The sequence below is a fragment of the Lactuca sativa genome, chromosome 3 (genome assembly GCF_002870075.4).
Source record: "Lactuca sativa cultivar Salinas chromosome 3, Lsat_Salinas_v11, whole genome shotgun sequence".
NCBI classification, from domain to species: Eukaryota; Viridiplantae; Streptophyta; class Magnoliopsida; order Asterales; family Asteraceae; genus Lactuca; species Lactuca sativa.
The window spans coordinates 113,159,818-113,177,248 of NC_056625.2; the positions used below are offsets into that span (position 1 = coordinate 113,159,818).

General features: G+C 42.5%; 2 protein-coding genes across 2 annotated transcripts in view; both read right to left on the minus strand.

The window, feature by feature from the left end:
* Nucleotides 1–2,216: 2,216 nt before the first annotated feature.
* Nucleotides 2,217–4,131, minus strand: LOC128132810 (uncharacterized). Its single transcript, XM_052769791.1, has 4 exons — nucleotides 4,126–4,131; nucleotides 3,514–3,954; nucleotides 2,360–3,477; nucleotides 2,217–2,272 (listed from the first exon to the last, which is right to left on the minus strand). Exons 1-3 carry the CDS (start codon nucleotides 4,129–4,131, stop codon nucleotides 2,821–2,823), a joined length of 1,104 nt encoding a protein of 367 aa, XP_052625751.1. The 3' UTR covers nucleotides 2,217–2,272; nucleotides 2,360–2,820.
* LOC128132811 (transcription initiation factor IIF subunit alpha-like) overlaps nucleotides 4,062–17,431 on the minus strand; it is a 29,753-nt gene continuing 16,383 nt past the window's right edge. Inside the window, exons 2-5 of the mRNA XM_052769792.1 lie at nucleotides 5,780–5,885; nucleotides 5,629–5,696; nucleotides 4,541–5,028; nucleotides 4,062–4,415 (exon numbers count right to left, since the gene is read on the minus strand). Coding sequence (XP_052625752.1) covers nucleotides 4,297–4,415; nucleotides 4,541–5,028; nucleotides 5,629–5,696; nucleotides 5,780–5,885 — 781 coding nt within the window. The 3' untranslated portion in view covers nucleotides 4,062–4,296. The remainder of the gene's footprint in view (nucleotides 4,416–4,540; nucleotides 5,029–5,628; nucleotides 5,697–5,779; nucleotides 5,886–17,431) is intronic.

Sequence of the window (17,431 nt, forward strand, 5' to 3'; positions counted from 1 at the left end):
CCAACTTTATGGATTAAGAGGCTTAGAAATGGTCTGATCTAGAAGTTGGACCTGTATCTTAACTGTTTAAGACCCCAAGAGCTAAGGAGTCTGAAACTGGGAGTTACGCGGGGCGTAATCCCAGTACGCGCGACGTAAGGGGTCATGTTCCCCGTTTCTGTAAGGTCGCCGGGTACGCCTAACGTACTGGTTTGGTATGTGCGGCGTAACCCGGAGAGTTGACTTTTGTTGACTTTTAGGGTTTGCTCAAATTTAAGGTCTTTGAGCCGTGAGAGGGCTAAAATGGTCTTTTACCCTTCTGAGAGTGCTAAGAGAGGGAATAGTCCAACCTTGAGAATGGTATTAATTAGAGTGCTTATTCCATGTGATTAGGCGGAGGCTAGACTGGGTTTTACCGAGTTCAAGATTACCGAGTCCCCCGAGGTGAGTCTTCCCATTATACTGTACTTGGAAGGGTACCTATGTGTGACCGGAAGGTCTTATATGCTATGAGATATATGTGCCATATGCTGATATGTGATATGTGTGTTTTATGTACGCTACGTATGATAAGGACCGGAAGGTCTAGATGATACGGAGCGGAAGGTCGAGAGGACACGGACCGGAAGGTAAGGAGGTTACGGACCTGAAGGTCGATACGGGTAGGACCGGAAGGTCTACCGGGATTTGGGGTGGAAGTCCCCTGAGACACTCGGACCGGAGGGTCCCACAGAGTTATGCACTACTAGAAAAACAGACTTTTACGACGCTCATTTCGCGTCGTAAAACGCTCAGACGACGCGCAAATGCGCGTCAAGAAAGGCCCTGTCATAAAGAGAGACGACGCGCATTTATGATGCACATTTACGACGCGCGGTTATGACACGCAATGCGTATCAAGGAAGGCCCTGTCATAAAGGAAGACGACACGCATTTGCGTGTCGTAACCTTACGACGCGCGTGTTTATGACATGCAATGCGTATCAAGGAAGGCCGTGTCAAGAAAGGCCATGTCATAAATGAAGATGACACACATTTTTGCGTATCATAATTTTAAATGTTCTAAAAAAATATATTTATATATTTATTAAATTTTAAATTAAATTTGCATTTAATGTCTCATAATAGAAATAAAATATCATATACAAAAAATACAATCCATTGCATAAAATTTAATGTCATACAATTCTATTTCTTACAATATCTAAATTTGCATCTAATCTACTCTATACATCAAATTCCAACTAAGCAAAATTGCATCTTGCCTTTCATAATTCTTTAAGACTAATGCTCCAAACTCATTTGATACATGATCGCAATCCAGATAAGATGGTGGGATTAAAATTTAAAATAAGGTTTTCTATTGTAGATTATTTGTAACCTAAGCATCAGATAAGTAAATTCTCGGATGATGTGAAATGGCATCTTGTTCCATGACTCTCATTTCTTGATCAACACTTTCAAATACCCAATCTGGTAGACGAATCATGTCCACCAACACCTAGAAAGATATACATTTGGTATTTATGGGTTGACCAAGACAAAAAAAACCTATGAGAAATATCTTACAATAAGATTTTTAACATAATATCCTAATAGTTTTAACAACCCAATTTATTTAGAGAAGAACATACCAAGAAATGAATTTAGCACAATCATTTATATAGATATTAACAAGACAATATAAAAAGAACAACAAAGGTTACCCCATATTCTAAAAACTAAAAGTTTGAGTTTTAGGGTTTCAAGTCAACATACTCGCATCCCAAATGCATAATCTTCAGCTGCCCTAAGAAGCTCGACTAGTTGAACAGCAGCATCAAGAGCATCTGGAGCCCATAAAGATGGTGCTTCTAATAATCCAAGAAGAAGTCTTTGAGTAGCACTTGGACTAGCAATAGCATAGTACCTATGGAAGAGCCTTGCATAAGTCTCTAAAGAAGGAAGCCCTGCAGCGAGATGCTCATCCATGGTGGTTGTTGGAGGAGGAAGTAATAGAGCAGGAACAACAGCTGCAGTTAGAGTAGCTGTTTCATAACGAGCAACTTCCTCATCACATAAACTTAAAATTACACCTGCGTCATCAGTAACAGCCCACCTTGGTGTAGATGGCATTAATTGTGGATGCTTTCCAGATCCATGTGAAAAAGCCATTACTAAACACAAAATTTTACTACTGTGTTAATTGTTATTATCCTTCTTCCAAAAATTTTATTAAAAAAAACATTTCCACTTACCAAGAGAAGGTGGCTTCAGTTCCCCTGCAACGTATTTTCCCATAACACCCCCACACCTACATATGTTAATTAAGTAAGAAAATGTAATAGTCATGAAAACACACAAAAAGAACTTTTTTTTAATAAATTAAACAAGCACTTACCAACGAAACTAGTTGCTTCTGATACCTATAGGTGCAGCAAGCAATAAATCAGTGATCCAAGGAGATAGAGGCCTTAGTGGTTTCCTTTCATGGTGTCCAGATGGTGAAGAAGAAGAAGAAGAGGATTGAAATTTTGTAGGGTTATTGTTGATGCTTGGCTACCACTGCTACTGCTACCTGTTTCACCATGTGGGTGTTCAACTTTGAAAATTGGTCGACTGTAATGTGTTAATATTCGTAAAATATCTCCACATGTTAATGCCCATTGTTTGTTCATAAAGCACAAGAGAAGAAACATAGAGGTGTCAGTATGACTTCAGGTGGCCAAGCCCTGTTCACAATAAATAAATAAATAAATAAATAAATAAAATAACGATTAAACCAAACCATTTGTACATGTTACATGATTTAGATTCAAGGGTTTGATTGGGTTTATTGAAACCCATCTAAAGCATCTAAAGTCAACTGTCACCCACAACCACCACCACTTGAGGTGGAGGTGGGTCCCCAACAACACTTCCACTTCTATGAATCAACCCATCCGACCCCTGAATCTCAGCTTCATGACTTACACCCATTCCCACACTCCCTCCTCCACTAATCGCAAGCGTAAAACCGTCTTTTCCATGACCCATAACATTCAAAACCTCTTCATCATTTGTACTATTTTTTCCCTGGTTATCTGTGCTTTTAACACCAGACACCGAAGGGTAATTAACCTCATCTCCTCCTACATATCCATGATGATTTTCAACACTCTCCATTGAATCATTATCATCATCACTAGGACAAAAAGTGTCCGTTGCTATAACAGATGAAGCTCTTGCTGAATCTTTAGTGGAATGAGGAAGGGCATTTATGTCAATATCAAAATATGAAACCTGACTGGGACCCGCACCAGATGAGTAGTCCTGTTTGTAAGACCCGGACCCACATGCCCGTTTACTATCGTTGACTTCATCAGCATATCGGTTAATGACAACACCTTCAATGTAATTTGTATGGGGAATAATCCCCGATGGCCTATCCACTGTACTCCCACCTTCATATACATTTCTTTTGTTCGGGCCCCAGGATTCATACGAAGCTGCCCGACCCCCAACCTCATTGCCCGCAACCTAGCCGAGATTTGGGTCTTGGTATAAGTCTGATACAGGTCTTTTTTGAGATAATCCACTTCCCATTGTAAGATTTAAATCCATTCCTGTAGTTGCAGCTTCATCAATGTCTTCTGTTTGTTGTTCAGCTTCAACCCATCTATTGATTCCACTTGCAGCACTTATTCCATGTGTGATTACAATCTTTTTACTTGCTTCAGGGACATCAACATTGTCAGGGGAAAAACGGGAAGGACGATTTACATGAATGAAATCTAAGATTCTTACTGTGGCCCCACATAAGCTACAATCCAATAAGGGGGATCTAGTTTCCTTCTTTGAAGAATCTTCAGATATTGTTTTCTTATTAGGGTTATGATGTTTACTAGGATTAAAAGAAGCACCATTTTTAGTTGATTGAGCAGAATGTTCTTCACAATCTTGAACATTTGGAAGCCACCTTGGCTCCCACTCACAAAGGCTTATCAACTCTTGTGCCTAAATATAGAAAAAAATTACAACTTTTGATAGAATGAATCATTTTTAAAACAGAGGAAAATGTACATGCACGTGTGTGTGACTTACACGTGAATATATGCATAACACTTCTTTGGTGTTTTAAATATCAGATTGAAGAAGAAACCGATTGATTTCTGGGCCTCTTGAAACCTTCATTTGGTCAAGTGTTGAAGTAGCCACAAGGGGTAGAAATGGAAATTGAAGGAGTCCATCACAGCGGCCTTTGTAACCTCATCGTCTTCATCTTGGATATATATTATATATATTATTTAATGTTTTAAAAAACAATATTTTAATTTTATCTGTTTTTTTAAAGTGAACTTATTTGATTTCAGGAGGAGCGGGGATTTCATGGGATAATAAGTCTTCACACTCTTCAGGATCATTACCAACTGCTTCATCAACATCTGTGAAAATCTCCTCATGCTCCCAGTCATCACCTGAAATCTCACATATAATAACAAATAAACAAACAACCTATTTTCATTTCTCATGGAAAATTCAAATTCAAGTAGTAAATGGAATGTGTCATTCCATTCCATTATCCAAACAACAAAACAATCACCTTTATCAATATCATCATCATCAAAATCAAGATCACCACCTCTAGGGCCTTCCTCATCATCATCACCTCCTCTTTTATTAAGTCCAAGTCTATTTTTCTTTGCAAACTCTTCATCCTCATCTTCTTCTCCTCTATCTGACACATTCCCTTCATCATCATCTACATTATTCTTTTTACGCCCTCTGCCACCACCTCCACCACCACCACCTTCCTTGTCATTAGGCCTTTCAACTTCACCAAAAGTAGCTGCACCGTTGTTTGCAGCTTTCATCATCCATCTTTCATACTCATTTGCAGTTTTCCTTCTGTTTTTTATCTTTTCTTCTGCTTCCTCAAGTGTAAGTTGCTTGTATTGTGCAACTTTGTTGAAGTTGTACCTAAACACCAAATGTAATAATAACAAGTGTTGGTTGTATATCACTAATGGCATGTTCTTTTCATCAAGTGTTGTATACACGTCATCTGTTTCACTTTTAAGCGAATGAAATCTGTAAATGTAAATATATGACCATTTTACCCTTCTGTTTAGGCTTAAAATTAGGGTAGTGGAATAGTATAGTTCCTAGTATCTTTTTTAATCTGTATGTGCATTTTGTATAGTATTTGCATTCTTACTTTTATCCTCCATTAAGGGCTCATGTTTCATATGGGATTTGGGTATTGTTGTTTTTGTTTACCCTTCTGTTTAGAGTCAATGCATAATAGCAAATGATTGTTTATTTGATAGCTGTTAGAAACTCAAAGATTTGAGACTTTAAAACACTACATAGATAAAACCATGATTATGTTAACAATCACTGCTTTATAGTTGTATAAATATACTCTTACTTACCATATAGTAAAGATCATATTTAAACATGTCGACTCTCTTTTCTGTTAACTAGTAATCAAGAAATGGGCCAACAAGTAGAAGGGATCCAGCATGGATGAGTGTTGTATGTCCCAACAGATTGAAAGAGCTTAATTGTACATCATATCAGTTGCTAGAGAAACCTATGCAAAACGAGACAAAACTCACAATTAATTATTGATAACTTTGAATTAAATCTCATAACATATATAATTATTGAAAATTTTGAGTTTGTTACCTTTTCAAACGCTTTCTGAACATAGCTAAGAGCAACAGTTCAGTGCTGGCTATTTGTCCAGAGGCAAACTGCAACAGATTAAGGAATTAGTTTTCATTATATATTTATTTATATCAAAAAAACAAACATATGTAAGTGAGAGTAAAATTACCATGTTGTCTATGTTGTATCTTGTAGCATAGCCAAGACTAGATTTGCGATGTTGACTAGCCCAGAACACTTCCCCACCTAAAGACAGGTGAGGGAAACACCTACCCCTTTTTGATCAGAACATAGAGCACGAGTAAATTGATAGATAGATATTCAAGGAAACACCTACCCCTTTTCGATCAGAACATAGAGCACGAGTTGTACAAGCCTCAACCGATTGGCTTTTGTGTCCCGTCAGCCACCAGCACAATGAAAATTCTTCTTTTTTTTTCAATTCAAAGCTTGGTCAACTGAAAACTGGTCTGGTCCAACACAGATGGTGGAAAACAGCACAAAATTCCTCTGTAATAATGATAGGCTAGGGTTTTAGAAAGAAAGAAGAGAGGAAATGTTTAGAGAGAGAGAGAGAGAGAAATTAAAAATTAGGTATGGATGATTGTGACCTTCAGAGATGACGTACACTTCTCTAAACCATATCAGGGCGAACCCATACCATCTAGAACTGAAAAACAGAGGAAACGATCATCTTTTTCTTCAAGCCCATAATAAGGTTACTGTATTTTGAAAATACGTTAAGAACAGTACCACAGCTCTGATGCATCTTCTCCTTGGCCTTAAACTCTCTCTCTCTCTCTCTCTCTCTCTCTCTCTCTCTCTGCCCGTTTTTTCTTTTTTTTCCCATTTTCTGTTCAGTCTTCTTGCGCGCACACACATCCCATCTGGGAAGTAAGACGACATGAATGATGGTGGAGGTTATAGTCGGTGGTGGCTGGTTTAGGGATTTTAGAGAATATGAGATATTTTTGTTCAGAGAGAGAAAGTGGAATCGATGAGATTGTAAGCTTCGGTTACTGTATACCAAAAAATCCGATGTAAGCTTGAATGAAAGTAGAATCGATAACAATGTAAAGAGCCCCAAATTGAAACCTTGTCCGGTAGAATCGATTTGAGAGTGAGTGTTGGATTTATTGCTTCCCTTTCCTGGTTCGCTTACCCTTTAGTTAACCTAGTCGACCAATTCAAGCTTTCACGAAAAACCCTAGGTAGCAACTGATAGATACAAGAAGGATGGGGCGAAGGTAGGATTGGATCCGATTTCAAAGAGAAACAGTAGATTTCACTACCCTTTCCCGGTTCGCTTGACCTTTGGTTACCTCGGTCAATCGATTCAAACTTTCAACAAAAACCCTAGGTAGCGACCGAGAGAGACAAGAGGGAAAGGAAGGAGCTTCAATAATCTGGGCAAGGGGGAAAGAAGAAAAAGATGCGGGGTTTTTAATTTTTTAGGATTTCATTTTCCCCCGGATGGAATGCGCGTTCCATTAAAATTTATAAAGCGACGTCTTTAGACGACACACATTTTGTTATAGGTGCCCTCCGTGTTTTTTTTTTTTTGTTTAGACACTATTTTAAGGGCACGCAGTAATGCGTGACATAAATATTTAAATTTTTTAAAGAGACGATACTTTTTTAATGTCAGTCTCTTTTGCGTAACATAAATCAGTCAGTGTTGTTGTTTGCGCGTCGTAAAAGGGTCTTTTTCTTGTAGTGATGGCCTGGAAAGGCGTATGTGTTGTATGTGGTATTTTGGGGAACTCTCTAAGCATTTATGCTTACAGTGTTGTGTTATGTGTTTCAGGTACCAGTGAGGATCACGGGAAGGCGCCGACATGATCCGTACACACTGAGAGGATTTATGTATTTGAGATCTTTTGAGATTCTGGGATTTGTTATTTATGATGACATTGGATACGATTGTTGAATATTGTTTTTTGGTGATTGAAAATATGATTTTAAAAATGAAAAATTGTTTTGAAAATTTTGTCGTTACAAGTTGGTATTAGAGCCTTGGTTTGAGGGATTCGGGTGCAACTTCGGATGTATCTGAACTCAAACTAAGGATTTGAGAAAGTTTTTCATAAAATAAACAATTTTTCTAAGAGAGTAAAGGATTTTGGAAAAGGCAGAACGGAGCGGTGTGTACGATCAGTTAGCGCCCGAACGGTGATTTCCCAAAATACCCTTACATTATGTGTTATGAGATATGTTATGATATGATATGCATGCTAGAGTAGGCTAGGTATTCATATTAGGACTAGAGTGGCATGATTTGTGATGCCTTATCCTAGGAAGATTTCTGTTGCTATTAGATGCTTGAGAGTGAGTAGGTAGCAGTGAGGAGCTTATGAGAGGTTTACCGAAGGGTAGCCTATTCTAGCGAGATGTAGAGTACTTGTGAACTGAGATCGAAGGAGGAGGACTTGGGGTGAATGCTGATGCGGTGTGGACAGTAGTATAAGGGCCCGTACTACCAAAGACACCGTATCAGTGCGCAGTCCAAGGAAGAATCCTTAGGGTACTAGGGAACAAGTAGGGATGTGTTATCGAGTGCGAGTATGCTCGAGCGGGTCTCTGATATTTTATGTTGTATTTCAGAGAGACATCATGTTGGGACACGCCACACACCTGAGAGCAGTGGTGCTAGCGAGGAGGAGATCCGCAGGTTGATTCATGAGGAGGTGGTTGTTGCCATCCTAGCCGAGATTCCAGAGATGTTTGGGTCTATCAAGACCACATTGATTGAGACTTGTGATGAGCGGTATGCAGCAGTGACTGAGGCTCCGGCTGCTGCAGCTACTGCAGCTGTTGCTTCTGACATGCCTCAGGGAGGTTACTCGTTGTTGTTTCAAGAGTTCAGCAACACGAAGCCACCAGAGTTTCATGGGACGCAGGATCCGATCGCTGTGATGAGATGGATTTCTAATATCGAGGGATGCTTCTACACGTGTTCATGTCCAGAGCATCTGAGGGTACGGTTCGCGCTGAACCAGCTTCGATTGGGAGCGAAGGACTGGTGGAAGTTCGTCACGGTGAGCTTCACTCTCGCGGAGATTTCTGAGGTGACATGGGAGAGATTCGCCACCAGGTTCAGAGACGATTATGTTCCCCCAGTGGAGAGGGAGCGGTTGGCTCAGGAGTTCTTGATCCTCAAGCAGGGTACTGATTAAGTTACTGTAATTTCCATGAAGTTTCATGAGAGGGCGATGTTATGTCCTGAGCAGGTGTCTACCGAGCAGGCACGCATGAGCCGATATTTGAGCATTCTGAAGAGGGATATTCGGAATTTTATATCGAACTCGACTTACCGGACATTTGTTGAGCTTCAGGAAAATGCCCGGAAGAGGGAGATTGAGTTGGAGACTCAGGCCAAGGAGGAGGCCGAGTCTCAGGGGATGGATAAGCGGCCGACACAGTCTCAGCTGACAGCCAAGCGGGCAAAGCCCACCGATTCGAGATTTGGAGGCCAGAAGGGCCGCACTTGCGGAAAGTGTGGCAAAGGACACGACAGGGTTTGTCGATCGGGTGCTTGCTACAAATATGGAATGGAGGGGCATATAGCCATGGATTGCCCCAAAGGATTCATGGTTTGCTTTCATTGCAACCAGACGGGACATCGGAAGGCCGAGTGTCCGCAGCTACGGAGGACAACATAGGGAGCACATCAGGGATCTGCCCCTGCTGTCGTGCGAGCTACTGAGGTTCGGCCAGTGAAGGCCGAGGCACCGAAGGCTCACGGGAGAGCCTTCCAGTTGATAGCGGAGGAGTTCCGTGCAGCGCCTGATATCGTGGCTGGTATGTATTCTTTCATTTATTTATCTTGACTTTGAGGTGTTGTGCTTATATTATGGTATGCGTAGGTACTTTTCTTGTGAATTTTGTACCTGCTTTGGTGTTATTTGACTCGGGTGCGAGTCGGTCATTTATTTCCTTGGCATTTAGTCAGCACATCAGTGTCCAACGTGAGGCGCTGAGTCGACCTCTGCGAGTTTCTATAGCTGACAAGCGAGCGGTGTATGCTACAGATGTGATTCGAGGATGTATACTCGAGATCTTCGGTGTGGAGTTCCCGATAGATCTGGTCCCAATTGCCATGGGGGACGTGTGTGTCATAGTGGGCATGGATTGGTTGAGCTGATTTGGGGCTGTTATAGACTGCGAGCGTCAGTTGGTGACGATACGAGACCCTAGTGGGGGAGTACTTACGGTGTACGGCGAGGGTACCCGATGTGGGTCAGCGTTTTGTTCGGCTGACAGAGCGACGCAGAGTTTGCAGCAGGGCTGTAGTGGGTTTGTAGCCTATGTGATGGACACACGAGTGGCCACTGGGAGGCCAAGTTCGAGTGATGAGGTTCCGATAGTGTGCGAGTTCCCGGATGTTTTTCTCGAGGATTTTCCAGGTGTGCTTCCCGAGAGGCAGGTAGAGTTCTATATCGATTTGGTTCCGAGGGCAACGCCTCTCGCCAAGGCACCTTATCGTCTTGCGCCGCCAGAGATGCAAGAGTTATCCTCGCAGCTTCAGGAGCTGCTGGGGAATGGGTTTATTAGACCGAGTAGCTCACCATGGGGAGCGTCGATCCTTTTTGTCAAGAAAAAGGAGGGTTCACACCGGATGTGCATTGATTATCGGGAGTTGAACAAGTTGATGGTCAAGAACTGTTATCCGTTACTAAGGATCGACGATCTGTTCGATCAGTTCCAGGGGGCTTCTTGGTTCTCCAAGATAAGACTTGAGGTCGGGATATCATCGGATGAGAGTTCGGGATGAAGATATCCAGAAGACAGCGTTCAGAACTCGTTATGGGCATTACGAGTTCATGGTGATGCCTTTTGGGCTCACCAATGCACCGGCGACATTCATGGATCTCATGAACTGGGTGTGTAGGCCAATGTTGGATCGATCGATGATCATGTTCATTGATGATATTTTGGTGTATTCGAGATCTAGAGAGAAGGACGAGGAGCATCTGAGAGAGATTCTTGGGGTATTAAGGTCGGAGAGGCTTTTTGCCAAATTCTCCAAGTGTGATTTTGGTTACGAGAGGTCCAGTTCTTGGGACACCTCGTTAACCACGCTGGGATATTGGTCGATCCGGCCAAGATTGAGGCGGTTATGAGATGGGAGGTGCCGAGATCACCCACCGAGATCAGAAGTTTTCTAGGATTGGCCGACTATTATCGGAGATTTATCAGAGATTTTTCCAAGATCGCCGTGCCTCTCACCAGGTTGACCCGGAAGGGTGTTGCTTTTTCATGGGGTCCAGAGTAGCATACCTTGTTTGAGACACTTCGCCAGAGATTATGCGAAGCCCCGGTGCTAGCCCTCCCGGAAGGGATGGAGGATTTTATGGTGTATTGTGACGCATCGATATCGGGGTTGGGTGCAGTACTTATGTAGAAGGGGCATGTTATAGCGTAGGCATCGAGGCAGCTAAAGCCTCATGAGACGAGGTATCCCACCCACGATTTGGATTTGGGGGCAGTGGTGTTCGCCCTCATGATCTGGCGTCACTATTTGTATGGGGTTCGGTGTACCATCTACAGGGACCACAAGAGTTTGAAGTATTTGATGGATCGGCCCAATCTGAATATGAGCCAAAGGAGATTGTTGGACGTGGCAAAGGATTACGATTGTGAGATCCTGTACCAGCCGGGAAGGCTAATGTCGTAGCTGATGCCCTGAGCCGTAGGGCAGAGAGTGCCCCGATTCGAGACATTTGCATGTGGTTGACAGCGATGACTCTGGTGTTGGACACCATTTGGGAGGCCCAGGCAGAGTCCGTGAGACCGGAGAACCGTAAGAGAGAGCGGGTGATTGGGCAGGTGTCGGAGTTCATTACCGATAGTCTCGGGCTTATGACCCTTTAGGGTCAGATTTAGGTGTCGTATGCGGGCGGGGCGCACACCACTTTGATGGAGTAGACGCATAGATTGACATTTTCGATACATCCCGGGGCCACTAAGATGTATTTGGATTTGAAGAAGGATTATTGGTGGCCATGTATGAAGAGGGATGTCGCACGGTTTTTTGAGAGGTGCTTAACCTGTCGCAGGGTTAAGGTCGAGCACCAGCGACCACATGGCATGTTGCAGCCACTTGAGGTTCCCCAATGGAAGTGGGAATAGATTTCTATGGATTTAATCACCAAGTTGCCGAGGACCGCGAGGGCTGTCGATGCAATTTGGGTGATCGTCGACCGGCTGACGAAGACTGCTCACTTTCTTGCTATCAGTGAGATCTCTTCTGCTGAGAGGCTGGCAGGGTTGTACGTGAGGGAGGTGCTATCACGGCATGGAGTGCTGATCTTGATTGTATCAGACCGGGATGTACGATTTACTTCCAGGTTCTGGAAGAAGTTCCACGAGGAGTTGGGCACGAGGTTGGATTTCAATACCGCTTACCACCCTCAGACAGACAGACAAAGTGAGCGGACGATTCAGACGCACGAGGATATGCTTCGGGCATGTGTGTTGGACTTCGGAGGGATTTGGGACACGTATCTGTCATTGGATGAGTTTTCTTATAACAACAGCCACCATTCGAGCATTGGTATGCCTCCCTTTGAGTTGTTGTATGGGAGGAGGTGTCGGACTCCCATCTGTTGGGGAGAGGTAGGGTAGCGAGTGATGGGCAGCACTGAGATAGTGCTTCAGATGGTAGAGCAGATACAGCAGGTTAGACAGTGTTTGCTGACGGCCCAGAGTCGCCAGAAGAGTTACGCGGATAGGCGACGATCCGAGCTCGAGTTTCAGGTTGGAGCTTTTGTACTCCTAAATGTGTCTCCTTGGAAAGGAGTGATCCGATTCAGGAAAGGGGCAAGTTGGGGCCCCGGTACATTGGACCGTTCAGGGTGACCGCGAGGGTGGGTAGGGTAGCTTATCGGTTGGAGCTACCCGCAGAATTGAGTCAAATACATGATACTTTCCACGTGTCTCAGTTGAGGAAGTGTATAGCCGACGAGTCCGCGGTAGTACCGCTGGAGGATATTCAGGTGGATACGGGCTTGAATTATGTTGAGAGACCGACCGCAATCTTGGATCGGAAGATCAAGGTTCAGAGGAACAAGGAGGTGCCTCTGGTTCAGGTCCAGTGGCAGCATCGTAGGGGGTCCGAGCTGACTTGGGAGCCATAGTCGGAGATGCGGGAGCAGCATCCGGAGTACTTTTCGGCATGAGACTTCGAGGGCAAAGTCTGGTTCTAGTGGGGGAGAATTGTAACATCCCGAAATTCAGGTAAAGCTATTTAACCCTTCTCTTTTGTCAAGCTGTCAAGTTTAAACCTTGATTGAATTTTGTGGCAAATGAATACGTTGGGGGTACTGGGGAGTACGTTGCGCGTACTCATGTGCTTAATTTGGACGTGGACTCGCCTGGGTACGCTGGGCGTACCCAGGGTTACGTTGGGCATTAAGGACCCAAATGCAAACCCTAATATTTGGCTTGTGCACTATATAAAGGATGCTAAGGCTTATTCCCCAGCCACCATATCATAGAGTGAAACCCTAAGAGAGCCTTCCTTCGTCCTTAAGCTTGTGTGTGAGTGTTTTGAGCTAAAAGTGCCTTGGTGTGTTGGTGAAGAAGAAGGAGAGGATCTTGTGAAGGCAACGACTTGAAGTGCAAGTTTGGATCTAAGATCTTCAGAGGAAGAAGCTTCATCTAGAGGTATAAAGTTCAAACTTTGCTCTTTATTTTGTTTTTTTGTAGCATGGACCATTTCTAGGGTTAAAAGTCCCAAAGGTGGAGACTTTATGAGTGTAAGGGACTCCATGGACCTAGATTTGTCCCATTCCTGTGATATTTGTGTTATAGATCCATAAAAATCCCAACTTGGTCGTTGTTATGGGGTCATGCTTGAGTTATAAGCTTTTCTAGGGTTGGAAATGGAATGTTATGGGTGTTAGTGACTTGTCCAGCCATGCAAAGGCTTAAAGTCACCAACTTTATGGATTAAGAGGCTTAGAAATGGTCAGATCTAGAAGTTCGACATGTGTGTTAACTGTTTAAGACCCCAAGAGCTAAGGAGTCTGAAACTGGGAGTTACGCGGGGCGTAATCCCAGTATGCGCGACGTAAGGGGTCGCGTTCCCCGTTTCTGTAAGGTCGCCGGGTACGCCCAGCGTACCGGTTTGGTATGTGCGGCGTAACCCGGAGAGTTGACTTTTGTTGACTTTTAGGGTTTGCTCAAATTTAAGGTCTTTGAGCCGTGAGAGGGGTAAAATGGTCTTTTACCCTTCTGAGAGTGCTAAGAGAGGGAATAGTCCAACCTTGAGAATGGTATTAATTAGATTGCTTATTCCATGTAATTAGGCAGAGGCTAGACCGGTTTTACCGAGTTTGAGATTACCAAGTCACCCAAGGTGAGTTTTCTCACTATACTGTACCTGGAAGGGTACCTATGTGTGACCGGAAGGTCTTATATGCTATAAGATATATGTGCTATATGTTGATATATGACATGTGTGTGTTATGTATGCTATGTATGACAAGGACCGGAAGGTCAAGATGATACGGACCGGAAGGTCGAGAGGACACGGACCGGAACGTCAGGAGGTTACGGACCGGAAGGTCGATACAAGTAGGACCGGAAGGACTACCGGGATTTCGGACGGAAGTCCCCTGAGACACTCGGACCGGAGGGTCCCACAAAGTTATGGCCTGGAAAGGCGTATGTGTTGTATGTGGTATCTTGGGGAACTCACTAAGCATTTATGTTTCCAGTGTTGTGTTATGTGTTTCAGGTACCAGTGAGGATCACGGGAAGGCGTCAGCATGATCCGTACACACTGAGAGGATTTATGTATTTGAGATCTTTTGAGATTCTAGGATTTGTTATTTATGATGACATTGAATACGGTTGTTGAACATTGTTTTTGGGTGATTGATTTTAAAAATGAAAAAATGTTTTGAAAATTTTGTTGTTACACTATCTCGGATCTATGAGCTCAAGATACTCAAGTTCCTCTTCACTAGCTTCTCTTTCCTTCTTCCAAGCTTCTAAGCTCCAAAACAAACTTCACAAGACCAAACACACACAATGTAACGCCTGTGTTTCCGGGCTTGCCATTTTTAGCAATGTAATAGTCTAGGTTAACCTTTGTAACCCGTTTTGAAATAATAAGGGTGTATTATTTGAGTATTATGTGTTTTGTGCTTAATTGTTTAATTATGTGGTTTGATTAATTAAGAATAAAAATAAGCGTCAAAATTTAAGTGTAAAATAAACTTAATATCTTTGGGTAATGTTGTAGTAGTTGAAACGAGGTTTCTGAATATATATAGAACGCCCAAATCTGACTTCGTATGAGGAAGTTATGATTTATCGAAGTTTCGACTTAGCGGTATGCAGCCTGAAATACTCGATTTGACATCGAGCGGTTTTTAGCCGAAGCAATCTAAACGAGGATCGAAGGTCTCATTGTTGGTATCGAAGCGATGAAAAGTTAGGCGAGAACGGACGTCAAACGAAGAAGTTATGAATTTATAACGAAGTTTTTCTGTCGCGGCCTATTAAAAATAAAAAATAAAAATAAAGTTAAATTTAGCCGACGGAGTCTAAACGAAAGTTGTAGAGCGTAGTCTCACCTTCGCGTGGATATAAAGAACGTCGAAAACGGAGTTCGTATGAAGAAGATATGAATTTCCGAAGTGTATTAAATATTTTGTGTTTAAATTAAATCTTTAAATTCGGCATTATCCGAAGAGGAGTCAGCGATCCGATCCGAAGTACGCCCCGCGTACACCGAAAATGTCGACACTCGCAGCAAGTGGCTTCGGATGACGAACGCAATGACGATTTCGGACCTATACGCCCCGCGTATAGGCGTACGCCCCGCGTACTCCGAGGCTCCAGCCTCCTATAAATAGGATGCGAGGGCAGCCGGTTCTTTTGTTCATTTTCTCTCTTCTCTCTCCCGTTTTGCATCGATTTGCGTGCCAGAAATACCCCGAAGCCCCGGTATTATTCTCAAGCCCCGAGGCAAGTCCCGAGATCCCGAAGATCCCGAGAAGTGCGGTTCTCGAGCCGAAGCTCTGCCCGCGAGAAGTTCGATTTTTGTAGAGATCTTCCAGATCTGCTGAGGATTACTACTTCTGCAAGTCGTAGTGCTGTCCGATCATCTTCTGATCAAGTGAGTGTATACTACCTTTCATAAACACGATAATAATACAAGTATGGTTCGAGTGTATTAATTATATTGTTGTTTATATGTGCGAGTGCGTAGTTACTTTCTTCTAACGCGTAACTATGAAGTATTTTATACGATATACTTGTTATGTGTATATTTTGTGGTTATATGCGTGAATGGATATTCACTTTATTCTATATCATAGATCTGAATTGCTTTCTATGAAATACGTGTTACGTGGGTATGCCTCATCTGTTATGTGGAATATATATTGAATGAAAATGTTATACAGGTTTTAAACTATGTATGAAAATATATATTTTTATCTACTAATATGTTGGGTAGAACATGGGTAGATAGTTGGTGTGTAATAAACAGATGAGAGGCCTCGATGTTGTTGTTGTTGTTGATCTAGTTATTCAGCGGAGTATGGATAACGACCACGGACTCTTTCTAGACAGTCCAGTGGAATGCTAGCAGGTTCATAACCTGTAGGTGTTGTGAACGATGTGTTCACCGGTGTACTCTATCCCCCTCATGGTTGCCTTTAGGATATCTATTGTTGAGGAAACCCCTTAGCAGTGATGTCCGTCCCGATGAAAATCCTAGATTAGGTCCCTTGAGATAGATGTTGTTTTAGGGACGTAAAGTGAGGATAATGGGAATGGGTAATCGGGAGAGTGATTGGTTGGTGAAATTAAATATAATTTATTTATTGTGGTTTGAAAACCCTATATGATCACCAGGCTCCCAAGCCTGACCCACTCTGTTTTAATTGTATTACAGGTAATGGCGCGAGGGCATAATATGGTTGAATCATCAAGTTGTTTTGTTTACAAGTCTGTATATGTATATATTTGTTGAATGACTTGTAATGTTATCGTTTATGCTTTATGGTCTGTATCGGAACATGACATCCCGAGTTTTGATTATATAATGACAATGCATCTCTTGAGGAAATGCTTTGATAAAATTTATTTTATCATGTTTTGTTTTGGGAACAAATTCCGCAACTCTTTCAAATCAAAAGGATTTACTCTGAAATTATTTAAAAGCATAAATGAAAATCGGTCTTTTCTGGCCGTGATTTTGGGGATGTCACAGTTGGTATCAGAGCATTAGTTTAAGCGAACTAGGAATTTGTAGGATTTCTAGACTTAAACTTAGAATACTAAGTGGAAATTGTGAGTTGTGTGTCTGTTGGATTTTAGACACGAGCACTAGTTGATTTTAGGAAAGTTGCCTAAAATGCTTTTATGTGCTAAATGTTATATGTTGCCATATATGATATTAATTGTTCGGATCTACGGTTTGTTGCCGACCGGATCTAGAAACCTTATGTGTGTAGGATTCTAAGCGTATGCCTACGTTATTAGAACTAGCATGTAAACGTTTCGGAGTAATAAGGATGAATTGAATATCTATCGTGAATGAGGATCTAAGTTCACCTTATTCGGTGTGTAGATCAAAAATGGTGAGAACAAGGAGTGGCGTTGGAAACGCGGATGAAAACAGGAATCAACCGCCAGTTATTGAGCAAATACTTGTTGTAGCAGCAGCACCAGAACCAATAACAATGGCTGCGGTGCAAGCCATGATTCGGGCTATGTTAGCCGAACAAAGGGATGAGATGCGACAGATGTTGCATGATAATAGGGATGAACCTATTATACCTATTGAGGAACCCGAATT